Here is a 27,719-nt window from a genome sequence, read left to right as displayed (position 1 = left end):
CACTATACATACAGATTTAGGAATGTCTCCTGTGTCTGGAAGATGTAACATGAGAACTGACCTTTACTCCAGCAAAATCTTTTATACTAAGTTTTATTCCACCTAAGTTATTGGCAAAGTTCCATGTTGTGAGCAAGACTGGACCAACTAACACAGCATGTAATTCACTGCATCGTGACAAGACCACCAAGGACCACGTCAACAAGACCATATTGGATTTGGAAAGTCTACACTTTGTGTGCAAACAGCAGACTCTCTTTTCCAAATGTTTTGGCGAATAGTATGTGTTTAAATAGCTTTCTTTCCCTCTCCTTGTGCTTTCAAAGTGACAGCAGTACAGATTCTTGATTTTAAGTGAATTATATCAAGATATGTCAGCAAAACCAAAACATACATGATTTTCATTTCGTTCACCAGCCAAAAGCATTGAAGTTCAAACTTACAAGCTCAGAGGCCAGTCGCATTAATAACACAGGATGTTGGTATTTGAGCAGTGGGGTTTCAAATCATAGCCGTTGCCTAAAATATAAACACAAGCATATGGTTAATTTAATTTTTTTAATGCAGGTTTAGAACAAACACTACTCTTGCAGTCTCAGAGTGGGACAAATACATCAGCCAATAAGTCACTTCTGCTAGGAAACTGAAATTAATGTTGTAAAACAGACATCAAAAATATTTGAAAATGATTCTAGGTGAGAGCAGTGTGGGAACATCATGTATCCCTGTTCATTAGTAACAGCTGTCTTCTGCCATGAATATGCATACATGGATGTGGATCTAAGCAATAATTGCTTTTTCCCTCTTGGACAAACCTTCTAGCATTCTGTAGATCAGGCATCCCCAATCTGCAGCCCTCCAGATGTTTTGGCCTACAACTCCCATGATCCCTAGCTAACAGGACCAGTGGTCAGGGATGATGGGAATTGTAGTCCAAAACATCTGGAGGGCCAAAGGTTGGGGATGCCTGCTGTAGATAGATATACAGATTTTTAAAAGTCCTTTGGGGTTGGTACCACTTCTTAGTATAGATGTGGGAATCCCACATTCAAATTTACCCCACCCTCCAGAGAAAGCTTCGTACACAAAAGCCCACTCCATGGGTAAGCATAGGTTGCAGTGAACGCTGAGATCACACTTTGCTCCTAGTCTCGCCAGCAGGAGCAAAAAGCGATGAACTCCAGCTTAGGAGCCATCTGCACCATGCATTGAAAGCAGTACCATCCCACTTCAAACAGTCATGAGAATTACCAGGAGACCCCTATCGTGCCTTCACAGAGCTGCAGTTCCCACTCTGAGGATTGTAGGTCTCCTAACTTGACTTCCATCCCCTTCTTTCTGCGGTTCCTTAAATTTTGTTTTTATTATCTTCTGCATATCCAAACTAACTGAATTTGTTCATTTATTCATCTTCAAATATGCGTGTACTCTTATAAAACTCCTGCCAATGTTTTTATATAATTTATCTGTAAATATTCAATAAACTGTTTGCATTCTTTTATTTAAAAAAAGTTATCTTGATTTCTTATTCTTCCGGTAAGTTTCGCCCAGCACTGTATTCATTGCTGGTCCTTCCTTAGGTTCCTAGAATCTGCTGCCGTTTTTCTGAGCCCTCCTTGTATCAACAGACACTCTCTTCTTCCTGTATCTTGCTGCTCATAAGCAGCAGAAGCGAGTGCACCATGGCAGTAGGAGGAATGCAGAGACAAAAAATTAGAAACCAAAAAAATACAAAGTTTATTAACTTGCAAAAATGACACAAACAATTAGAAACAATTTTCAGCATCTGTAACAAATTGCAGTTCCAAGAATTCTTTGATAGAAGCCATGACTGTTTAAAGTGGTGTCATAGTGCTCTAAATGTTTAAGTGCTGATGGGGCTTTAGTGTTGCGTCCAAACCAGGGATTGTGGTTCATTTTGCTCTGAACAAACCATGCTAAGCAAAGAACAAATCTTAGCTATGGTTTACTGTGATGTGTTAACACTGCCGTAGAAAAATTAGCATGTTGGGGAGAATAGTATGCAAGGAGCCTTTCTGTAAGCTTTCCAGGGGTAGGAATGTTTTGCCATGGGAGAGTACAGTGGCGTAGCATGGGTTGTCAGCACTCGGGGCAAGGCAAGTAATTTGCACCCCCTAACCCGTGGATTTGCACCCCCTAACACATGGATTTGCACCCCCTAACCCGTGGATTTGTGCCCCCTAACCCTAACCCCCAGATGTTGCGCCCGGTGCGGCCGGCCCCCCCTGCACCCCCCACGCTACGCCACTGGGAGAGTATTTCCCTCCGCGGGATGGGAACTTGCAACCTTGGGTTGCTTCAGCTGAAGATGCTGGTGGCATTGCCTCTCTGCATTCCTCCTACTGCCATGGTGCACTCGCTTCTGCTGCTTGTGAGCAGCAAGATACAGGAAGAAGAGAGTGTCTGTTAATACAAGGAGGGCTCAGAAAAACGGCAGCAGATTCTAGGAACCTAAGGAAGGACCAGCAATGAATACAGTGCTGGGCGAAACTTACCGGAAGAATAAGAAATCAAGATAACTTTTTTTAAAATAAAAGAATGCAAACAGTTTATTGAATATTTACAGATAAATTATATAAAAACATTGGCAGGAGTATTGTAACAACCTGCAGTTTTATAAGGGTACACGTATATTTGAAGATGAATAAATGAACAAATTCAGTTAGTTTGGATATGCAGAAGATAATAAAAACAAAATTTAAGGAACCGCAGAAAGAAGGGGATGGAAGTCAAGTTTGGAAATAGTGAAATGTATAAACTTGAAAAGTATAAATAAATAAATAAATAATAAAAAGCAATGAATACAGTGCATGTGTAGCCAGCTGCAATGCAAGGGGGAGCTTGCAGCAGTAGTGTAACGAGATTCAAAGGGGTAGGACGAAGGGGGTGGTCTCAGTTGTGAGGATGTGTCCCCCGAACATATGTGTATTGTGTTTATCATACGTTTAGCACTCTGCCAGCCAGTGTGAAGTATGTGTTCCTTTTACTGCTCCCTCGAATGTGAACACAGTATTTGCAGCTGCCCTTGGAAGATGAACAGGGGTCCTCCTTTTGTCCCAACTGTCCAAATTCCTTTGTTAAAAATGTCTGTGGCCTATTTTATTGCTCAGACCTGGAGCCAAGTGCTTTGTTTCCTATTCCCAGACAGGAGACCTCCCCCCGCTCACCCCAGTGACACAGCATTTGGTGACAGCATTAAAAATGTGTGCATTTGGGCTGAACAGCTTGACGATGGAGGATGCATTCTCTTCTTTCTGTTGACATGCCAAAGACACCAACACATTTTTTTTTTTTTTGAGAATTGCAAAAATGTGAATACAACTTTCAAGAGTAGTCTCTTTGTTCATGAGAACAGCCACATAATGTCCTCTGAGTTCTATTACAGTTGCATCTACATATTTCATCTCTTTAGTCATGACTGATTGTTTCCATTTTAACAAGTAAACATGTTTTCCCCCCTTCACCCCCAATCATTTAACTTTGTTTGCAATCCACCCACTGACATGCAGTCCCATTCTATACAGATGTTAATCTGTTTTCACTTCAGTTCTTAGTAAGAATGTGGGCAGAGTTCATAGAAATATTTGGTTATATGCAAAGATATATATTACCTGTGACAGAAATCTGGGTGGGATTCATGCCATCATTTTTAATTATCAGAAAATGAAAGTGAGTTGAGTCAGCAGAGCTATGTCTTGCTTGATATACATCCAGCTATATCTTGCTTGAATGAGAAATACAGCACAGAAAGTGTTTGGAAGCAGGGAGTCAGAAACTACTTTATAAAACCCAGCCCTAATTCCAACTTCCTATACTTCATCAAAGCTTCACATTTCTTGTATTCAGTACATCTGACGCTCAATGTATTTATCAAATCCTCCACTAGCAAATGACAAAACAGTCCTTGCAATGCCTGTCACCAAGAGCTTGGTCCATCTAAACTCTGCACATGCCCTGGAACTATCATATCTCTTTTAGCTTTTCTCTGGGCAATAAGTGCAGTGCCACTGCAAAAGAAATCATAGGAAACAATATTAGTTTAAAGCATACCTCCCATCATAGTAGCTTTTGGATGGACGATAACTTATGTAGCCTAATTAGTCATTAGAAGCTTTGCAATATATATTGCTAGCATGTTCCTCTCTGTGGAACCTTTGGCCTGCAGACCAATCTTGGCCTACCAGGGGGGTCCAGTTTGGCCCATGAGGTCATTTCCTTCAAGCATGCCCATCAGCTGACAAAACTGACAAGGCAAACAGCACTTTTCAGAGGCAGTTTAATATCAGTTCCTGTGATCCTGTTTCAGCTGAAACAGGATGAGCAGGAGCTGTCTTAAAGTGCTTCTAAAACATTTATTGAAGCATTCCCCTCCCCCGTCATTTAAAGAAGGGGTGGATGCTTCAAATAGCCCTTTTGAGAAGCACTTTAATGTGCCCCCTACAATCCTGTTTCAGCTGAAATGGGGCCACTGAAGCTGCCTTGAAGTGCTTCTCAAAAGCCCTGTTTGAAGCTGCTCACGTGCTTCTGTGAGCAGGAGAAAAGCCCATACCTGCACCCTGTCACCTCTCTAGCACTTGAGAAATGCATTTGCTTGTTTTTAAAGTGCATATTTTAAAAAATTAACTTGGAGAGAGAGAGAAACTGCACATCATGCGACGTTTCATCCTAGGTCAAGTGGGAAACAAGAGTTGACGTGGGGACAAAATGCGCAACCTTACGAAGATGCATCTTCCCAGTAGTGGTGGGTGGAGCCATGTTGCCTACCTGGCTCCCCAACGATGCATGTTGCTGCATGATGGAGAGGGGCACAGTGGTGGAGCTTGACGTGGTGTAGGCATAGCAGTGGAGCCAGTCCATTGCTCTTGCCACTGTGCTCGCACTAAAGCCCTTGCTACTTCGCCCCTCCTCAGCAGTGACACATGGCACTGGGAGCCAGATGAACAACTCTGCCTGTACAGCCCCACCAGCCGCTACTTTGCCCAAGACCCAGGGCTGGGGAGAAATGGAGAGGAATGTTGCTAACCACTTTCTCTCTTGTTGCATCTGCAGAAGGTTGGGAGCAGCTCTCAGCACATCCACATAGTGGCAGGAATATGACCTAGAAGTCACAGAGCGGGTGAGGACTTAGGATATGGGCCAGTGTAAGGTCCCTTTTGGGACGTGGGTGGCACTGTGGGTTAAACCACAGAGCCTAGGGCTTGCCGATCAGAAGGTCGGCGTTACAAATCCCCGCGATGGGGTGAGCTCCTGTTGCTCGGTCCCTGCTCCTGCCCACCTAGCAGTTCGAAAGCACGTCAAAGTGCAAGTAGATAAATAGGTACCACTCCAGTGGGAAGGTAAACGGTGTTTCCATGCGCTGCTCTGGTTCGCCAGAAGCGGCTTAGTTATGCTGGCCACATGACCCGGAAGCTGTACGCCGGCTCCCTTGGCCAATAAAGCGAGATGAGCACCGCAACCCCAGAGTTGGCCACGACTGGACCTAATGGTCAGGGGTCCGTTTACCTTTATCTTTAAGGTCCCTTTCACTTTAAACAATGCATTAGTTTGCATGATGTACATTGCTTTAATTGATGTCATATTCACCACTGTTTCCACTATGTACGTTTTATTTATCTGCATGCCTTCCTTCAACACAAATATTCTCAGGGTGGCTCACAACAATATGACTCTTGTACAGAGGCCAAGTTGATAGCTGCTGCTGGGCTGGTGGCAGAGCAATTTATGTTCTGTTTTAGTTCAGTGGGACAGTATAAGTTCAGTGTGAGAGCTGGGATGGGGTTGTTTTTCTGTGCTTGCTCTCAAACGCTGGAGTCTTGGGACCGGTTCACATGGCCTCTTGGTGTGTTGTGGCCCTTTATTACAGCCTTGTTTTTGCTTTTACTTTGTATAGACTTGGATAGAATACAATATTCAAAAAACATTGGCTTGTCCCACGCTCAACTGTTCGTTGAGAGCAGTGCAGGCTGCAGCAGACTTTCCTGGATGGAAATCGACTGTATTTTGCACTAGCAACAAATCATTTGAGGCAACTTTGCTTCCTATGTGTGTGACGCAAACTGGCCTGGAAAATAAAGCAGAGCCCTCACATCACGTTAATCGACGTTCCTTACAAAGATAAGAAGACCTGTGCTCTAGTAGGAAGAAGCCGTGGGGCGGGCTGAGGATGTAGGGTCATCCTTGGGCCGGAATGTTTGTTTTTATTGGCCTGCCACAGTTTTACGCTCAAAGGGAAACTTTGCAAGGAAACAAGATCTGGAGGGGGGGGATAGATAGAGAAAATGTTTATATAGTCTTGACACTGTGTTCTTACTTTTAGTAAAGTCAATGAATATTTTGCTCTTCGTTTTTAGAGGCTGTGTTGGGTATCTTTAGTCATGCTGAGTAGCAGCCTGCTTCACAGTGGTCCTGCAGGAATCATAAGAGACTTGATAGGGCAACAGAGCCCGGTCTCTTTGTATTATTGGAAAGCTGGAAGATAATTTTATTTTGGTTTCATAATCAGGGGACCAAACCAACACAGTTTGAAAACCACTGTGTTAAGGCTCCTCCTTTCCTCTGACTGAAACTTTTGTTGTTGTTGTTTAGTTGTTTAGTCGTGTACGACTCTTCGTGACCCCATAGACCAGAGCACACCAGGCACTCCTGTCTTCCACTGCCTCCCGCAGCTTGGTCAAACTCATGTTTGTAGCTTCTTCTTGCAGTCCATGGGACTCTCAAGAGTCTCCTCCAGCACCGTAACTCAAAGCTGGCTTTAAAATGAAGCTATAAAGAAGCCATGTAAGCAATCAAAATCAGATTCAATCACCTATGCATAATTAAACAATGTAATGCCAAGGTGGTGCTCTCTGCAGAATCTTTCCACCTGTTGGAAATATGGTGGCGCTGTGCTCTAAAAGCAGTGAGCCTCTTGGGCTTGCCGACTGCAAGGTCGGCGGTTCTAATCCCCACAATGGGGTGAGCTCACGTTGCTCCTGCCAACCTAGCAGTTCGGAAGCACGCCAAAAAGTGCAAGTAGATAAATAGGTACTGCTCCGGTGGGAGGTAAACAACGTTTCCGTGCGCTGCTCCGGTTTCGCCAGAAGTGGCTTAGTCATGCTGGCCGCATGACCGGGAAAAACTGTCTGCGCACAAACGTTGGCTCCCTTGGCCAGTAAACTGAGATGAGCACCGCAACGCCAGAGTCGTTTGCAACTGGACTTAACTGTCAGGGGTCCTTTCCCTTTACCTTTTGAATAGTGTACTCAAAGATTTGCCAGCTGCTTATCAGAAAATAAAGCAGTTAAGGGGGGGAAAGTGTTTGCCCGAAGAAATTCGAGAAAATGATTTACATTTGCCTACTTTACATTTTATTGTTTTCCCCTGCAGATATTAACGAGTGTGAAATTGGAGCCCATAATTGTGACCGGAATGCTATCTGTACAAACACAGCTGGAAGTTTCAAATGCAGTTGCAGCCCAGGTTGGCTTGGTGATGGTATCAAGTGTAAAGGTGAGTTAGAGGAACTCTGGTCAGGTGCTGTTGTTTTTAAACTTTGAAATATTTATATGTCAGTGTTGAAAGTAATCATTTGGGCATCCTTTGGCTTCATTTGCTCTGAAAGTGACTTTATAGTTATCAAATCCAACTCTCTGTGCCAGTGCAGAGATCTCATCAACCCCTTGCAGATGTTTTTCTAACTGCTCCTTAAAAACGTGGAGAGAAGGAAAATTTGCCGCTTTCCTTAGGCCTCTTATACTGTTGCCCAGATGATTTTGAAATAAGCATTCCCTCTCCACCGCTTTAAATAATCAGCTTAAAATTACATTTGTTTCTCTTCCCGGGAGTATAAACAATTGCTGTCAGTCTTTATTCTGGCATTTTTATAACAATCTGCAAAGTAATACAGTGTACCTCAGCAGCTATTTCTTCACCTATCAAAACTTGGCTTATTTTAAAGTATGTTGCACTTAAATTCTTGGTATGCCAAATAATACAATTCTACCAGACAGGTTATTCCTTAAAATGACCAATTTGGGTATACATCAGAAGATCTGTTTGTGGGTAAGGAATTTCCTGACCGATAGGCCGCAGACAGTGAGAATGGGACCTTACTATTCTTCTACTCTAGTATTAAGCACAGGAGCCCCTCAGGGGTGTGTGTTAAGCCCCTTTCTCTATTCCCTGTACACATTTGATTGCACCCCACTGTATAAGTCCAACACAATCATCAAATTTGCGGATGATACAACAGTGGTGGGGCTCATTAGTGAGAATGATGAGGCTGCTTATAGGAAAGAAGTACAGGGGTTAATTCAATGGTGTAAAGAAAATAATCTTATGCTTAACACCAAAAAAACCAAAGAACTCATAATTGTTTTTAGGAGAAAGAAAAGTGTATTTTTACCATTGCACATAAATGGCGAGGAGGTGGAGAGGGTTGGTAGTTTTAAATACCTGGGCATTTACATCTCTGAGGACCTCTCATGGACTGCAAATATTAATATGGTTGTGAGGAAGGTGCAGGGGAGGTTGTATTTCCTGAGAATGCTCAGGGGATTGAATCTATCTCAGCACCTACTTCTGTCCTATTATCACAGTACCATTGAGAGTGTCTTAACCTATAGTATATTATCGTGGTATGGGAGCAGCTCTGAAATGGATAAAAAAGCTTTACAGAGAATAATTAAAATTGCCCAGAATGTTATTGGGCTCCAACTACCAACCCTGGATGAGATCTTCACGTCTCGCAGCTTGAAGAAGTCACACAATATCCTGAGAGATCCCACCCATCCTGCTCACAACCTCTTTGAACTGTTGCCTTCGGGCAGAAGATACAGGACAATGAAAACACGAACCACACGCCTTCTGAATAGTTTCTATCCAAGAGCTCTGATTGCACTAAGTAATGATCTCAGGGCCAGTTGTAAGAAATAGCAAGCAGTGAGTAGTAAGGAATGAGATAGGTTTTAGGTTATGCTATGCTTCTAATAGGTTATGTTATATTCTGGATTATGTTATGTTCTAATAGATTATGTCTGAATAGGATGAGAGTGTTGGAGATACGTGCGAATGTGTATGTGAATCCGGTCTTGGGTGTTTGATTTTCGTTGTTGTGTATACTGTGTATATACGGACAATGACAATAAATTTATCTATCTATCTATCTATCTATCTATCTATCTATCTATCTATCTTTAGCATCTGCATTTGGCACAGCGACGTGTTTTGGTGATGAATTGCCTGGTATAGCAATTGGTAGTTTTCATCTTAAGTACTTATCTGAATTTACTTAGACCTGGGAAGGTTATGTCAATCTGCAGATAGAGTATATGGAGATCTAATTTTTTTTTAAAAAAAAAATTAATTGGGAATTTTGTCCCCCGTATTGTTGTGCCATTTGTTTTTTTTCATAGACCTTCTGCTGTTGCAAGACTTTCCCTTTCAGCTTGCAATGAAAAATATTTATGTTTTTATTAATGCCATTTTTGTTCCCTTCAGACCTAGATGAATGCTCAAATGGGACACACATGTGCAGCCCTCATGCGGATTGCAAAAATACCATGGGGTCGTACCGTTGCCTGTGTAAAGAAGGGTACTCTGGAGATGGATTCACATGTACAGGTGAGCTTTCTCGAGGGGGGGGAACGACTCTCCCATACCTCTGATAGTGACATTTAGCGAGTCCCTTTCCTCCACTGCCCAGTGTTTGACAATATAAAATGGTCCCTCAGGAACACGTACCTGGCCATCTTACCCATTTGAATGAATATGTGGCTGTTGTTAGAAACAATTGAATGGGGCCTGTGTAAACAGGTCAGACAGATCTATTTCTGTTCTGTTGCAGTTGTTTCCACAGGTTCATTCATAATTTTATTCCATTTCATCTCCACATTAATCTACATTTTTTTTAAAAAAAGTGCAAAGAGTGCTGTTTAAATTAGGGATGATTCAGTCTATTTTTGACCCATGTGAATCTCACATGTGTTTTTTAAAGTCCAGATGGGAATTCATATTTAAGTACGTACTTGAACAATATTTTATCACAAAATACGTATTTTATCTCAGTGTATGTATTTAAACCTAGAACAATACCTTTCCCCCCAAAATAGCAATACAGTAGTCGAGACTATGCATTTTTCATGTTTTGTGGGGTTTTTAGTTTAGCTAATAATTCTATTGCAAACTTAGCAGAAATATATATATATCACACCCACTCACCCACAGGCACCCCCTCTTTTACTGAGCTATGGTTCCACCCCTTCATGTCTTCCAAAGCAGAAAAAAATCTTCTCTCCCTTTCCATTTGGCAAGCACTCATTATGTCCATACTTTAGTTTCTGTTGTAGAATTTCAGACCTTGGGCAATAGTTGCTGCTTGGCATAAATAAAAGAAAGTGTTCACTCAGCTGTGACTTCTTTTTCTTTTCAGATATTGATGAATGCGCAGAAAACTTGAACCTCTGTGAAAACGGCCAGTGCCTCAATGCTCCAGGAGGTTATCGCTGTGAATGTGATATGGGGTTTCTACCTACCCCAGATGGGAAAGCCTGCACAGGTGATTCAGTGCCATATATAAACAGTACTTACCTGAACTTGGCAAGCCAGTGTAATTAGGCAATCATCGCAGGTCTCCTGAATTTTTAGTTTTCAATTCGAAAGAAATTTAAAGGCACATCGCCATTGAGATCAAAAAGAAGTGCCCCCTTGGGAGTTTCAGTAGAATGTGTCTCATCTTAGTATATATTTATGAAATATCAAATGGTTTATAAAGATATTGAGATAAAATTGTAAGAAGAGTAAGTTGGTTATGAATGATGATCTCACCATCACAGTGCATCAACAACACATAGCAATGTTAACCTCTGTGAATCGTATCCTATACAAACAAGCATTGCAATCAATTGTGAATCCTAGTTGGGATTATGCAGATGATGAAATGAAGTTTTACATATAGGAGCTAGATTCATTATTGATGTAGTAATTATTATTTGTTAATTTATTTACTGCTTAATGTCAAAACAGCCTTGCAAGTGGTTTGCAAGTATTAAAAACAATTATACATAAACAATCCATAGTTCTTAGTGGCACTAAGTTCTATTAGACAAAGTGAACAAGTTGTAATCAGCAAGACTGATGCAGGGTGCAAACCCAGCTATCGCCCTAGAAACTGGCATCAGCAGGGTCAAGAAACAGGGTTAGCTTCCCACCATAGTTCTGAGTACACATCTTTACTCTCTCCCAGATTACTGAACAATCTTCCTGAATTTCTCAGGGAGAAAGCTGAACATACTTTACTTAGGGACATTCTTAGGTGTCCCTAGTCTACCTTTCTATAACTAAACTGATGGACTTGTCTCCCCAAGAGATATCTCATGGCTGGTGAGCATAGTGTCTCTGAGACTCATCCCATAAGGGGAGAGACTACACTGGAACTATCAGAGGACAAATGTTTCCAACTGCCTCACCCCACTGTCTAGGTCCCTTGTAAGGCGGAGCTGCCTGCTAAATATTTACCGTATTTATTCCTGCTCTTTCTGACATTTTTATGGGGAATGCCCTTTGAGCCTTTTATTTTTTTACTTTTAAAGAACATGCAGGTGTTTTTCTCACCCACTTTTGTATTTTGCTTTTTGAATTGTGTTCATTACTTAAAGCTGAAAGTTGCGTTCTTGCTTATATCAAAATAATTAAGGCATCTCCTGCCTCTTTCCCTCTTCCTTCAAGATATCGATGAGTGTGCCCTTCCCAACATATGTGTCTTTGGGACTTGCCAAAACCTGCCTGGCTTGTTCCAGTGCCACTGTGAGACAGGATATGAATTGGACCGAAGCGGTGGGAACTGCACAGGTAAGTATATGACTTGGCCAATCTAGTTGTTAGCATTACTTGGCTGATTCATTGAAGAGATAGTCATGGGTTAGGCCTCTTTACTTAACTGCTCATGTAAACAGGTTTTCTCAGAAATATGTCCAGATCATAGCTGAGAAGTGTCCCTTATTTGGTGGGACAGTCCCTTATCCCAGCGCCATGTCCTGCTGCTGTCCCTTATTGATGAGGCTTCGTTTGGCTGCTGGCTGGGCTTTCTGCTTTTGGCTCGGAAGGGCTCAGAAGTTGAACATACCTGTGCCCGGAAAATCCCTTATTTTGGCTGCTGATCCCTTATTTGCGAGGCTGCTGATCCCTTATTTTTGAGGCTGCTGGTCCCTTATTTTCAAATCTGTAAGTTGACAGCTATGGTCCAGATTAACTAATCTTCAGTGGCAAAGACATCCTGGTGCTATGAGTTTGATCTTACAAAGGATGGCCACATTCAGTCATACCACCCACCAAATATATTACCATTTCTGCTGGATTAGGGAAATGAAATAAGTTTGGAGGTAGGCATTTCCACATGTTATGCTTTGACTGGGTTCACACCATACCTTTAAAGCACTTGCCTCCCGATAATCCTGGGAGCTATAGTTTGTCCTTCACAGAGCTACAATTCCCAACATGCTTTAAAAAAACCTACAGTCCCCAAGATTCTTTGGGGTGGGGGTGAATGTGCTTTAAATGTATGCAGCCTTACAGTCTTAAATCAAGGTAATCTGACAGGCACCTTTCGTTGTTGTTGTTGTTGTTGTTGTGGATAGATGCAAAGCATTTTTTATTTACTTGCTAAAACAGGTATGGGGGAACTTGTGACTTTGCAGGTGTCTTTGGACTTCAGCTCCTCTCAATCACAGCCAGCATGGCCATTGATCAGGGATGATTGGATATGTAGTCAAACAACATCTGCAAGGTCTCTACTCTCAAACGACAGTGGGCACTCAGCAAGCATGATTCCAGTCGCACCAAAATTCCATGTACAACTTTCAGGATCGGGGCCATCGTGCCTGATTTTGCAGAATTGCATTTTCTTATTGTTCTTTAAACAAACAAAAAAAACCCACAATATGCATAGGAAATATGAAGAATATTTAATTTGCACCCAAAAAATGCTTACTAAATTGGCTGGCAAGGAAGGGAACAGTAGATGATGGGAACCAAGGATATTAATTCAAAGTGATGTTTGGATCGCAGAATGGGTATAGGATGTGTGCATTCAATAGAACACTGAAATCCATTGAGGCTTATGTAAATGGGCATTGCCTTGTATTTTTCTCTTAGGCTTAGTCGACAAACCATGGAAATGGGCATACCTGGTTTTCTTGCTGCTGTTTGTATGATTTGCTTGGAGTCTTTGGGTGTTTGCTCACTCCTAGGTTCTTCTTGGATTTTTCCTGTCCAGATATCAACGAGTGTGCAGACCCCACAACTTGCATCAGCGGCACTTGCCTCAATATGCCTGGCAGTTATACCTGTGAGTGCCCCCCAGATTTCGAACTGAACCCCACTCGTGTTGGATGTGTTGGTAAATATCATTTCTTTTTGGGTTTCCTGAGTCAACATATGTAGCTCTTCTGAAGTGTTTTCTTCATGGTTTGGGTCACATAGGATGCATAGAAAGCTGAGTCAGACCATTGTTTCATCAAGCTAAGTGTTGTGTACACTGACGGGCAGCAGCTCTTCAAGGTTTTGGACAAAAAAACACTTTCCCTTCCTACCTGGAGATGCCAGGGATTGAACCTGAGGCTTTCTGCATTCTTGAAAATTAAGTGAAACTAGGCTTAAGTGAGGGATGCGGGTGGTGCTGTGGGTTAAACCGCAGAGCCTAGGACTTACCGATCAGAAGGTCATGGTTCGAATCCCCGTGATGGGGTGAGCTCCCATTGCTCGGTCCCAGCTCCTGCCAACCTAGCAGTTTGAAAGCACATCAAAATGCAAGTAGATAAATAGGTACCACTCTGGCGGGAAGGTAAATGGCATTTCCGTGTGCTGCTCTGGTTTGCTAGAAGCTTAGTCATGCTGGCCACATGACCCGGAAGCTGTACGCCGGCTCCCTCGGCTAGTAAAACGAGATGAGCGCCGCAACCCCAGAGTCGGCAACAACTGGACCTAATGGTCAGGGGTCCCTATACCTTTAGGCTTAAGTGAAACAACTCTACCGTTAAATATACAGTCATACCTCAGGTTAAAGTCACCTCAGGTTGAGCGTTTTCAGGTTGTGCTCTGCGGCAACCCAGAAGTAATGAAATGTGTTACTTCCGGGTTTTGCCGCTCACGCATGCGCAGATGCTCAAAATGACGTCATGCACATGCGCAGAAGCGGCAAATCATGACCCACAGACGCGGGTTGCATTCTGCTCTGGATGTGAACGGGGCTCCGGAATGGATCCCGTTCGCATCCAGAGGAACCACTGTAATCAAGGCATGGAATGGTAAACTGGGATGGATATTTTTGAGGTGTTGATGGTAGAACTACTGAATCGTATTGGCTATTGAGGTAAAAAATAAAGATATGGAAATCTGACACATCAGGAAAGATAACCAGGAGCACACAATGCAGCTTGGCTTATTTGGGGGAAAGGCACTACAGTACTTGAAACATCTTCTTTTGCCCACTAGATACACGCTCTGGCTTCTGTTACTTGGAAATTAAACCTCGAGGAGATAATGGAGATACAGCTTGCAGCAATGAAATCGGTGTTGGAGTTTCCAAGGCCTCTTGCTGCTGTTCCCTTGGTAAAGCCTGGGGGATTCCCTGCGAGCAGTGCCCAGCTGTGAACTCAAGTAAGTGAGGCAGAGCAGTACAAGATGGTGACTGATTTGTGTCTTGCTCCCTTTGCTCCCTTTGAGCAAAATTCAGTCCATGTAGGATCACCTACAGGGCACAGTCATGTGCTAAATTGCCGGGAGATTGCGCTGTAGTGTAGAAAGCCACTGGCTTCGAACTTGTGTCACACACCTAGAGCTAAATAATTCAAATCTTGTTTTCGAAAAAATAAAGCTCAACTTGCTTTGGGTGTAAATGAAGTCTGAAGCCGCGTATACTTTTCAGGAGAGAGGTTACGTATAGACCACTTCATTGCAATGTTAAGTTCATCCTGGGAACCTTCAACTTGATCTCTGGTTGGAAGAAGATTGCAGAAGAAAAATAAGGGTGCAAACCAGACTCCTCACTCCTGCTGGTGGGGCTTTGCTGAGCTGAATGACCACTGCTGTATCCATAGCCTTCTGCTCATGGCGACTGGGCAGAAAAAAGGAGGGGGCGGGGCAGCTGGCTCCAAATTGGGGTTGATGCCGGCATGCAATGGAAGTAGGATGGGCTTAGGAGGCAGCATTTGGGGGCTCCAGCTGTCCTTCAACAGTGGGGATTTGAGCAGCGGCCCACCTTACCTGCATGTTTGGCAGCCAATGGGAGGCCAGTTTTGCTGGTAGAACTTGATGTAGAAACACCTACCCCATCCTTGCAGCCTGATGTAAGGAGAGTTAGAGTGATAAATTTTGTAGCAGAGCTTTGACTATTGCAGGCTCATGAAATTTATTTCCCTTTTCAGGTGACTACAAGCTGCTGTGTCCTGGAGGAGAGGGATTCCGACCAAATCCTATTACAGTCATTTTGGAGGGTAATGCATATTTTGTGGTGGCTCTCTACTAATCACCATGTCATAATGAATTATTATTTCATGAGCTTCGTTTGTTTGCAGTCCTCTTTTAACAAGATACTGTCGGCATTTTCATTTGATTTTAGATATTGATGAGTGTCAAGAACTACCTGGGCTTTGCCAAGGAGGAAAATGCATCAATTCATTTGGCAGCTTTCAGTGTCAGTGTCCAACTGGCTACTATTTGAATGAAGACACTCGAGTCTGTGAGGGTAAGTAAGCCTCAGGTTTATTCAGTATTGCTTTTAATTCTGTGCGGAAAAAGAATGTTCATCAAACCACATGGTCTGTTTCCAGAAAAATTAGCGCCACAATGAGGTACAGGTGTAGAAAGTTACAATTAACTGAAGGGTATGTGCATAATTGCCGTATTTTTCTTATAAGACTCCCCCATTATAAGACGCCCCCTAATTTGGGGGACTCAGATTTAAGAAAATGGCTTCGGCACTATCTGTGTATAAGACGCCCCCTCATTTTTGACATTATTTATTAGGGGGGAAACCTAGTTGTATACATGCGGGGGGGGGGGAATAGGGGGCACAGGTGGCGCTGTGGGTTAAACCACAGAGCCTAGGACTTGCCGATCAGAAGGTCGGTGGTTTGAATCCCTGCGACGGGGTGAGCTGCCGTTGCCCGTCCCCTGTTCCTGCCAACCTAGCAGTTCAAAAGCACATCAAAGTGCAAGTAGATAAATAGGTACCACTCCGGTGGGAAGGTAAACGGCATTTCTGTGCGCTGCTCTGGTTCGCCAGAAGTGACTTAGTCATGCTGGCCACATGACCTGGAAGCTGTACACCGGCTTCCTCGGCCAGTAAAGCGAGATGAGCTCCGCAACCCCAGAGTCGGCCATGACTGGACCTAATGGTCAGGGGTCCCTTTACCTTTACCTATACGTGGAAAAATATGGTACTTAGCTTACCAAGCCCATTGGAACAGGTAGGGTAGAAAGCATGGAAACCAATGGTAGGCACAGCCAGAACCAATGGCAGGCAGAGTCAATTCTAGTGTTTTCCCCATTCTTTTCCATGATGAGTTCTGCAAAGACGACGCAGGAGGAAGCTAACTATGAGTCACTGCAATGTGTTATACGTGGGGCTGCCTCTGAAGATGGTCCTGAAACTTCATGTGCTGCAGAATTCAGTGACCAGGTTGCTCACCAGGTCAAGATGGTTCAAGCATATAATATCAATCCTGGCCCAACTTCACTGCCTGCCATTTAGTTTATGAGCCCAACGCAAAGGGCTGCTTTTGACTATAAAGCCTCAGGACAGCAATAGCTCAAGGAGAGCCTCTCCCTGTATGAACCAACCTGGACCCTGCAATCATCACGAGGCCCTTCTTTGTGACCCCCCTCCATGAGAAGTCCAGAGGGTGGCAACATGAGATTGGGCCTTTTCTGCGGTGGCTCCCCACTTCCAGAATGCTCTCCCCTGGGAAGCTTGCCTAGCACCATCATTGTACTGTATGTCTTTAGGCACCAGCCAAAAACTTTTCTTTATAACCAGGCCTTTGGCCTTTAACTATCTGTGGTCTTTTGGAAGTGGGTGGCATGTTTTTAATGTATTTCTCTTTTCCACTTGGTTTTAATGTATCTTATGTGGGGGGGGCAGGGGGGAGTGGGGGGGTGTCTGTCCATTTGGTTATAAGTTGCTTTGGGTTGCCCTGGGCAATATATATTGTAGTTAAGCAATATATGCATTGTTTTAATCAATCCAATCAATCAATCAATCAATCAATCAATCAAATATATAAAAATACCTACTGTACTTCTTTTATTCAGAGCTAACCAAAGTGCGGCCCAAAGGTGCGATAATGAAGGGGGGGGGGAAGCATCTGTTGAGCTTTTCATCTTCATTCAATAACTACTTTCATTCCATATCTATCTAGGATTAGGCAACCTTTTTTTTTATGCAGACTTTCTCTCGTTGATATTAACTTCCCCTATTTGATTTTGCAGATATTGATGAATGTAAGAATGAAGGCATCTGTGGACCTGGAACTTGCTACAACACTGTAGGAAACTACACTTGCATTTGTCCTCCTGACTACTTGCAAGTAAATGGCGGAAACAATTGTATGGGTGAGTTCGTTTATTTCAACGTTTTTTAATCCACCTTTCCACACTGAAATGAAGCACTCAGGGTGGCATACATCCAAACACAAAATCACAACAGTGACAACTCAAGCACAATGGAAAACAGCAGCGTAGCAACATAATAAGCTAAATATGGTTGCAGGAGAAAATAAAATATATATTGTTTAGAGTCCATCTTGTATCAGTTCTGAACTGGCAGCCTGGCTGAACTTAACTTGAGCAAAGGTGGCATATGCAAAACAAAAGCCTATCCTTGTTTCTTCATGATCATTAGCAAAACTGATAACTATATTTGCAATAAGACTTTGAACATATCTAATTAGAGATCATGGCTACATGCAAGAGTTTCCTTCCCGTCATTAATGGAAAGTCTTACTTGCTGAAAAAGTTTGTGACTGGCTAGAATGCTTTTAACAAAGGAAGGCAAAATCAAATCCTGAATTGTGCTCTGGTAATGTTAGCAGCAAACTTCCCATTATGTTGAGTGGGAACAATGTCAGGAAATTTGATGTGTAGTGATAGAGACTGATGTGACTAAGTAAATGGTGGCAGTTCAGGGCATGGAACTGGTTCAGTAATGTAGGCTGCATTGCATGCTATGCTAAACCAAAAAGCCTGTCTTAATCCAGCGTAGGCATGTGTGGTGGGCACTAGCACGCAGCAGCTGCAATCTGCTTTTCTCCACCGTTTGTGTGAGTGGCTGAACAAGCCAGGATCTTGCACTTAATAATAGCTTCCTGTTACACGCTTACCCAGAAACTGTAGTTAATGGCTTCCAAACAAGCCAAAATACGATGATGTTTAAATTTGGCTTAATATTCTGCTTCGTTTGGAAGCCAATAACTTGCTTTCTAGTTTCTCATGAAACAAGAAGCTATAATCCTGGCTTGAAGCAATAATCGCAAAGAGTAACTCTTGAGCATATGCAGAATGTGTTTCCTGCACCCAAGCAGCAGCCTCTAGTGGGGAGGGGGGAAGACTTCAAAGATTGAGACTTCCAAAAAGGGCAATTCACCTTTTGCTTTGTAACTTTAGTACTGGTACATAGCTAAGGCGAAAGAAAACACCAGAGGCTTTGTAGATTTGGTACTCTGCTTAAGGGATGCTTCCTCCTGTATTACAGAGAGGGTTGCCAGATTACCGTATTTTCCGCCCTATAGGATGCACTTTTCCCCCTCCAAAAATGAAGGGAAAATCTGTGTGTGTCCTATGGGGCAAATACAGGCTTTCGCTGAAGCTTGGAGAGCGAGAGGGGTCAGTGTGCACCGACCCCTCTCGCTCTCCAGGCTTCAGGAAGCTATCAGCAAGCCTGGGGAGCCCGCCGGAGTTCCCGCAGGGCTCCCCACGCTGTGGATAACAGTCTGCCGTCAGGCGCGCGGGGCGCCCTGAAGCAGAGCGCCCCGCGCGCCGGGCAGACATCCGCAGCGTGGGGAGCCCTGCGGGAGTTCCTACAGGGCTCCCTACGCTGCAGATAGCAGCCTGCCGCCCGACACGTGGGGCACCCTGAAGCAGAGTGCTCCGTGCGCCAGGCAAATATCCGCAGCCTGGGGAGCCCTGTGGGAGTTCCCGTAGGGCTCCCTAGGCTGCGGATAGCAGCCTGCTGCACGGAGCGCGAGGCGCGCTGAAGCAGAGCGCCCCGCACTTCGGGCAGACATCGGCCAGCCCCACAAGCTCGGGGGACAGCGGGGAGGCGCAGCGCCGCCATCCCGCTGTTCCCCGACCTGGTTTTGGAGGGGGAGAAAAAAAAATCCCTTTATTTCCCCCCCAAAAAACTAGGTGCGTCCTATGGGACGGAGCATCCTATGGGACGAAAAATACGGTAATAATGACTTCAGTCCAGATGAGGACAAGTTTTGTTTTGGCTTCCTGGGAAACAAAAATGAATAGATGCTTGTTTGTTTGTTTTTTTAATGAGTTGTATGTTTTATTTTTGTCCCGAATTTTATTGGTATATGGCTTTAATAAACTATATATTAAAGGCTGTGCAGTCTGCATTTTGAACAGTTTTGTAGTGGCTGCAGCGCATTGAACTCAGCTGCCTTGTAGATGCATCATTTCAGGGTTTACCTTCAGTTGAACGCATCTCAGATCAATCCTGTTCCTCAGCTGAATTGTTGCTAAGGTTCCAAACTCAAATGAACCCAAAATGTCTTTAAGCACAACTAAGCCAAAGACATATGGGGTATTGTCTTCCAGAATTCCACCAGAAGGATATGAAATCACTGATTTAGCAAGGTTTTAAGCAAGAACCCATGACTAGCTGAGATTAGCATGTGCTTTGCTGCCAAAGCTTTTGATGAGTTGAGTGCTGGGTTTTATAGTTATGAAACCAAGCGTCATTCGTGGGATTTTGGACAATACTGAAAGATGTTTATCCATAAATGATGATGCAATTTCACTTTAGCTGTCAGCTATGTAATTATAACAACACTGGATTTCAACAAACCCTTCCGGAATGAAAAGGCACGAGTAGTTTACTACTAAAACATGGGAGTAGTATATTTTCTCTTTTAAGGCAGGGGCAACTAAATATGCTTTGGTACCTTAAAACTGAAAAATGGGAAATCAAACGGTTCCCCTCCTCCCAAATTAACATGCTTCAAAATCCACTGGGAAGTTGTCCTGTGCAAATTTCTAAGCTAGTGTCATATGGTTGTTAAACCAGGACCTGAGAGACATCCCCACTTGGTGCCAGGAGCAGGTCACCAATAAATCACACAGAGTATGTGAATTCTTTATTAGAACAAACAAGGTCTGCTCAGGAGTGCCAGGCCTAATGTGCAACTCTACTCTGTAGATCTTGGCCCTATAAGGCAGTTGTGGAGACAGAAGGTCCCCGCCTAAGTCTCCTCCTCCCCTGAGTCCTTTCCAAGCAATCTGAGACTCTTCCAACTCCTCTGTCTTTGCTCCCCTCTCTTCATATCTCTTCTGTATCTGGGAGACCAGAGGGGAGGGGAGCTTGTCGCAGCAGGAGGGGGAGACACCAGCCTGACTCATCTCTGCCTCTTGGCCTTCCTCCTCTCCTGCTACCACTTCTGCTTCTGGACTCCTCTCTGCCACAGACTCTCTCTGTTCACTAAGCCCTGTTGCCTCTTCAGCCTCTGACACCTCTTCCCTCCAGGATTCTCCCTCTGACCGCCCATTGTCATCCCATCAGCAAACCCTGGGCTCTTAGCCTTTGTCCCTTGGGGGTCCCCCAGCTAATTCCCCCCACCATTACACTGCGTGACCTTAGGTCAGTCACTGTCTCTCAGCCTAACCTAACTCATTTTTCTTCATTGCAGATATGAGGAGGAGTCTGTGCTACAGGAACTATTATGCTGACAACCAGACCTGTGATGGAGAGCTGCTCTTTAACATGACCAAAAAAATGTGCTGCTGTTCTTACAACATTGGACGAGCCTGGAACCGGCCTTGTGAACAATGCCCCCTCCCAAGCACTGGTTTGTATCTCTGCTGGAGAGAAATATCAAAGCTGTTAGCAGAATCTTTTATACATCTCAACAATCTCAACATCGTGCCTGGAAGGTGTTGCGGCTGCTACATGTGCACATGCACAAATGTTGCGGGAAAGTCAACAATGCTGTGCTAATGTTGGGTTTCGTATGCAACATAACCTGCTTTTCCTTATCTAGTCAAGGTAGATGAAACTCCCATGGGTATAGAGACAGGATTAGTAGATGATTGTCCAAGCTGCGATTTGATCAAAAATTCCAATTCTCAACCACCTGGTGTGTGTAGGCTCTCCTGTGGCCAAACTTCCTCCATAGAGCATCACTTTCTCTTGCCATATAGCTTCAGGTAGTCTTTGGGGCTCTGTCTTCATTCTCCCTTTCCTCCAAGAGTATCAAGGAGATGGTATCAAAGTAGATATTATTTTATTATTTATTTTGACAGTTTTTATACCACTTTATTACAGTTCCACAAGTAGTAGTAGTAGTACTAATAATAATAATAATAATAATAATAATAATAATAATAATAAACAGTTACAACCCCCCCCCCCCAGTTATTACAACACTCATGGATTTTATTTAGCTATCTTAATTTAGGAGAATATTTGCTAGCTGCATTCACACATATAACCATGTTTTCTGTTGTGATAACCATAAATGTTAAACAAACCTAACATCTCCGATTTGGCCCAGGGTTTATTTTGTCATGTCTTTGTTTTTTACATTGATCTATCTAGTTTAATTTTAAATATACATCCACAGATTTGTATACATATGATACTGGTTGAGTGCATAACCAGGTTAGTGTATACTTCATATAAGGATTTGGTGAGTTTGGGATGAAGATTTAGAAAACCTGGCCTTTAAAAGGCATAGATTAAAAATTGAGGGTAGGTTGTTTGATTATTTGTGTGTTCTGAATCTTTTTACAGTATTTACATAGTTCCCAGAGCAGGTTACACCATCATCATCAATAATTAATACAGTAAAATGACTCCATTTCCTTGAAGTTTGAATCAATCGTCTTACTTTGTGACTTCAGGGAAATGTAATTATTCAGTGGGACTTTCCCTACACTTTTATTTCATTTTTTAGATGAATTTGCAACTCTCTGTGGAAGTCAAAGGCCCGGTTTCGTCATAGACATTTTTACAGGATTACCAGTTGGTGAGTTAAAATTCCATTGAGATTTACTTTTCATTTCATATGGTATGTATTAGGGGAAAGGGGGTGTTTGTTTTTATGATTTGCCTTTTCCTGGGAAATAGTGAAGGCTAAACAATGTGGTAGAACTCAACCTCCATGCCTTAGTTTGTCAGACTATGGCACCCTTCTTCCTGGGTCCTCTTAGCCTGCAGCTGTAGTGACCGCTACTTGGGATGAAGGTAACATAAAAGTTTGAGGACACTGTAGTTTGGCTTAGTTTGTAGACCATAGGTACTGAAGGGTGGAAAGCTTCTGGGACGAGCGCCAATCAGCAATGGGTTTGAAAGGGAGTCTTTTCTTTTTGCTAAAGCAGATTTTTATCTGACCTTTCACATCAGTTCCTCTGGGTATTGAGTTTAAGCGCTGGGGGGCGGGATCCTTTATGTTTGTGTATACTTTACGAGAGAGCAGGGAAAGGATTCAATATGAATGTTTTTCACACACTATAAGCCTGTAGGTATTTCATAGCCAAGGTTTAAAAAACTCAAACCCAAAGGGGGAAAAAACGGAATTCATAGAGAAGGAGCCAAGTATTCTTAGATGGAATTCCCTTCTTCCTTTTCTTGTTTTCATTTGCATGAAGAGCAAACTGGTGCAAAAAGCAGGATTGTACAATATGCCCCAGGAACAGAGGTTAAGAGGAAGTCTTTTTGTTTTTCTTAATTGGGCCAACTTCTGCTTCAAACATCCCAATCTTTATTCCTTTGTTAATACAGATATTGATGAATGCCGCGAGATCCCTGGTGTGTGTGAAAATGGAGTCTGCATAAACCTGATCGGCAGTTTCCGGTGCGAATGCCCAGGGGGCTTCTTCTACAATGAAAAGTTACTGATCTGTGAAGGTGAGGGGCTTCCTCTCAAGCTTATGACAGTGGTGTAGATATGGTAGTAGAGTGGCGTGCTGAACATGCATGCTGGCACATGTAAGGGGATAGGCTCATAGGCACAGCGAGGCTGCATCAGGTCTTGCTGCCTTCTTGTGTTTCCCAGGATTATTCTGACAGCCAGCAAACATGTTAAATGTTCAGATAAGAGGTCTTTTGCATTTGTCATAATCCCTGATGGTGCTGATATGTGCAGTTCCGTGCAGTGGCGTAGCGTGGGTTGTCAGCACCCGGGGCAAGGCAAGTAATTTGCACCCCCTAACCCGTAGATTTGCGCCCCCTAACCCGTGGATTTGCGCCCCCTAACCCTAACCCCCAGATGTTGCAGCCAGTGCGGCCGGCCCCCCCTGCACCCCCCACGCTACGCCACTGGTTCCATGTGCTGTAGCCACAAAGTAGAGGGCAGTAAGGTATTAATGTGGGGGTGATTAGGGAGGCAGGAGAGGATATATTATTTAATGATATCCTTCCTAACTTGCGCTAGCAAGTTCCATATTCTAGCAGAGTTCCAAACATCCCCCTTTTAAATTACGCAGCGATCAGCTTGTTGCTGACTCATCTGAATCTTACTATTAAAGATTCCTTCCTGGTAAAATCCCTTCTAATCCCTCTTAAAAGGAATAAACACAAGAAGCTGATTAATGTTAATATAAAAGTAGTTTATTACAGATTCATTCAGGTTCACAGACATATGCAGGCTTAGGTTACATAAGAACTAGAACTATTCCATAAAAAAGTTAGTCCCAATTGACTGCGACTAAGAGTCACTTCTCCAAACACATATCAACATACAAAAATGGAGAATACACACACTGATCAGAACATGGAGGCCATGTGCTCCTCCATGCTAGCACAACAGACCACACCCTCTTCAAGTCACATGTAGTGGAAGTCTGTCCCAGCTCAGGAGGAAAGAGGAAGTCTTCTCCTGAGTGGTACAAAATATCCCCTAACATGTCCACTGTAGGAATGTTGTACTTGACTGCAGTTTTACATCCCACAGTGAACAAAGGTCCAGTGCTTCTTCCCCACACACATTTTGAGAACACCACTGTGGGAACAAGAGACTGCAGACAAAGGCCACAGTCATTTCAGTACTTTTTCTTAACTCTCTTCATCAGTCTATACCTGAGTGCTAATTCTTCTCCCTTGCCATAATTATTCTTTGTTGGCAGTACCAAATTTAAAAACAAAGCCCAATAACTTCTAATTTGGTCACCTTATTACAGATTTGCAGCCACTGTTTTATTATCATCCTTGTGATTGACTAAACCGGATTTCAAGTTCAAGCTTGCTTGTAGGAATTCAGTGTGTGAGAGTTCAACTATTTTAAATGGTCATGCCTCCTCCATCTGTGGTAATAAACTGAGAAGTTTTACTAAAATGCATCACTGTGGGCTAGTCTTTCGGATGGAAAAGTACTGTTCAGTCATATGCTATGCTTCCAGTCAGCAGGAAAGAAAACTAGGTCAAATAAAAGTAATGCTAATTAGGAACTTACAATGAGCTGTGAACTAAAAATTTTAAAATCAGGAAAATATATTCCAAAAAGTTACACTTCTGAATTAAAAAAATTGAGGCGAAGGTAACATAATAAGTTTGATAAAAAGGATTTGTGCATTTTAAATAATTGCATAATAGACTTGCAAATTCTTTAATCAGACAAAGTTGTTTTGTGGTATTTAGCTCATTAGTTTTCAGGCCAAGCCGAGTGGTTTACAACTGCCTTCTCCAACAAGGTACTCCCTAAACGCTTTGGACTTCAACTCCCGTTATCCCTCATTGGCCATGCTGACCGATGTTGGTGTAGCCCAAATCATCTGAAGAACACCAGATATGGGGAAGCTGATTTACAGAGAGGGCAGTCGAGGAAGAGATGGAGTTGACCCTAGGTGACTTGAGCACCTATTACTTTTTATATTAAGAAGCGTGAATGTCAAATGTTTGTGGTGCTCACACATTTCATCACGGATAGCAATCTTCCGCACAGCATTTACCTGTGCTGCCTTGCAGTTGTTGCTTCCTGGATGATATAGGAGGACCTAACCTCTGAAGCCACCAAAGGCTGAGAGTCCCTAAAGACATTGAACAGCATTGCAGCTTTCTACTAGGTGATTTGTCAGTGGCAGAATGTGGTAGCTGAGGTTCAGGCTAGGCCTCCCTAGTCCACATTTCTAGAGGAAAACTCCCAGAGATGCCTAATGAGGCAGGGATCATGGTACCACTTGGTTCTGAGGTCCTAATATTTCCAGTACTTCTCTTGGTCCCTACGGTACTATTGAGGATCCATCTTTATTTCAAGATAAACAAGAAAACATGGGTCTTTTCCAGTCTGTACTCTCAAATACAGATTTTCTACTATCTTATCTTATTGTACTTCCTAAGATTTTGTTTGTTCTTTCCAACAGATATTGATGAATGCCAAAATGGGCATGTGTGTCAACAAAATGCAGATTGCATCAACACACCAGGTAGCTACCGCTGTGATTGCAAACCTGGTTATCGGTTCACACCAGTCGGCCGGTGTGTTGGTAAGTACTTCCAGCGACTGTACTTTACAGCGAAATTCATGGCGACACTGATTTATTTTTATTGTTAATATTAAATGCATTGGTCACTTTTTCTTTGCCACGGCAACTTAAAGGGACTTACGAAAGTTGCCTTTTTGCAAATACATGTACTAATAGCATGTGATGGAGGAGACTCTTGAGAGTCCCATGGACTGCAAGAAGATCAAAGCTATCCATTCTGAAGAAAATCAGCCCTGAGTGCTCACTGGAAGGACAGATCCTGAAGCTGAGGCTCCAATACTTTGGCCACCTCACGAGAAGAGAAGACTCCCTGGAAAAGACCCTGATGTTGGGAAAGATTGAGGGCACAAGGAGAAGGGGACGACAGAGGATGAGATGGTTGGATAGTGGCCTCGAAGATACCAACATGAGTTTGACCAAGCTGTGGGAGGCAGTGGAAGACAGGAGTGCCTGGCATGCTCTGGTCCATGGGGTCACAAAGAGTCGGACACGACTAAACAACAACAACAAAGAGTACCAGAATATCTTATTTAAATGCAGCGTCTTATATTTATTTTGACCACGAGTGGGCAGTTTTTTCTCTCTCATGAAGATGCCGGAGAAATTTTTTTTAAAAATCGTGTGTTTCCTGTTCTGGAAACCTCAAGAACCACCTAGCCATCACAGTTGCTATTTCTTTTGCTAAGTGTACTACAAGCACGTTCTTTAGTGCAAGCAGTTTTAGGGACTTTTGTACAAGTGCTTTGATCCTGCACATTTGAAGGCTTCGTGTAATTTATTAAATTTATGGCTTCAGACAACAGAAAGGCGTCTCGGAGCAATTTACAAGAAAAGTAAAATACAAAATTTCATAATAAATGATCAATAAGAGCTGTACAAATGTGCTAGAAGTGTTCATCCAAAATCGCCAAAAACAAGGATAATCCACCCCATCCAAAAAAAGAAGGAATGCCAAAAACAGCAGCTTAAAGCCTGGGAAAATAAAACTATTTTTGCCTGGTGCTGAAAATATGACAGAGTTGGCACCACGCAAGCTTTCTTGTGAAGGGAATTCCATAATTAGAGGGATGCCACAGAAAAGGTCGGTTTAACCCCTCCAAACACAGAGAAGGACCTCAGAGTCCAACAGACTGGCCACTTCTAATTCTTCTGCCCCATTTCTTTCTCAGGGCAACCAGTAATCTCCAAGGCTGCTGTCAACCTCTTTTTATCTCAGATAACAGCAACACGAAGTAGAATTAATGAAATTTCAATTATATGAGACATTGGTGCTGCCCCCTCCCAACCCCAAATGAGTTGTATTGAATGTTAAACATACCCAGAGGAGAACCATTGAAATTAATGGCCATGACCAGCTTAGGTTTATCAATTTAAATGGATCTATTTCAAGTACAAAGATCGGTGTACGTTTCTGAATAACACCGCCATTAGAAAGGACTTTAGCAGTATTTTCCTGGCCTGTTTTTGTTCCACATAGTTGGGTTTTCGGAAGAGCACCTTTTCCTAAAGTACATGTTTACATTGTTTATAAGGCCTTTGTGGGGAAAGGGTGTAGACACAGAAGTGAAATTTCACTTTGAGAATAAATGTCTTGTTTTGCTTGGGTACATGCAGTCACTTAGAGTGTGCTTAACATAATTGTTCTTGAAAGGCCTTCACAGAAACAGAAACAGGAAAATCCAGGGCAGCTGCTGATATGAGCAACAATGCCCCAATGTATGTTGGCACAAATATTACTTCCCTGAATTTTGCTCTGGCTTTCATAGGAAGAGAAAATAAGATGTAATGTTTGCCAGTTGATAAGAGAGTCATTTTAAGTAACACACACTGGAAAAGATATAATACGTTGTTTGTGGCTGCATAAATCCTTAACCTTCCAAATTCACACTTCTCTGAATTCTGCAATCCTGTTCTCCAACCAAGTAATTTGTACAAAACTGCACATGCTAGGTAAAATGTGCATATATTAATAAAAATAATATATACACAAAGCATTCTATTAGGGGAAGTTGCTCGCAAAA

At 42.9% G+C, this 27,719-nt stretch overlaps 1 protein-coding gene across 4 annotated transcripts in view; it reads left to right on the top strand.

Annotated features, from left to right (window-relative positions):
- FBN1 (fibrillin 1) overlaps nucleotides 1–27,719 on the top strand; it is a 216,037-nt gene that overhangs the window by 153,230 nt on the left and 35,088 nt on the right. For 3 of the 4 annotated variants that reach the window (XM_083712342.1, XM_083712343.1, XM_083712345.1), the window contains exons 33-45: nucleotides 7,387–7,509; nucleotides 9,499–9,621; nucleotides 10,430–10,555; nucleotides 11,725–11,847; nucleotides 13,271–13,393; nucleotides 14,488–14,652; nucleotides 15,420–15,488; nucleotides 15,614–15,739; nucleotides 17,485–17,607; nucleotides 20,907–21,065; nucleotides 22,173–22,244; nucleotides 23,000–23,125; nucleotides 25,576–25,698. In XM_083712342.1, the coding sequence (XP_083568468.1) occupies nucleotides 7,387–7,509; nucleotides 9,499–9,621; nucleotides 10,430–10,555; nucleotides 11,725–11,847; nucleotides 13,271–13,393; nucleotides 14,488–14,652; nucleotides 15,420–15,488; nucleotides 15,614–15,739; nucleotides 17,485–17,607; nucleotides 20,907–21,065; nucleotides 22,173–22,244; nucleotides 23,000–23,125; nucleotides 25,576–25,698 (1,581 nt within the window). The remainder of the gene's footprint in view (nucleotides 1–7,386; nucleotides 7,510–9,498; nucleotides 9,622–10,429; nucleotides 10,556–11,724; nucleotides 11,848–13,270; nucleotides 13,394–14,487; nucleotides 14,653–15,419; nucleotides 15,489–15,613; nucleotides 15,740–17,484; nucleotides 17,608–20,906; nucleotides 21,066–22,172; nucleotides 22,245–22,999; nucleotides 23,126–25,575; nucleotides 25,699–27,719) is intronic. The other variant, XM_083712344.1, reaches the window with a different exon arrangement.

The sequence above is a fragment of the Podarcis gaigeae genome (genome assembly GCF_964106915.1).
Source record: "Podarcis gaigeae genome assembly, chromosome: 14".
Taxonomy (NCBI): Eukaryota; Metazoa; Chordata; class Lepidosauria; order Squamata; family Lacertidae; genus Podarcis; species Podarcis gaigeae.
The sequence above is the reverse complement of the archived record's forward strand: the minus strand, read 5'-3'. Positions and strand labels throughout refer to the sequence as shown.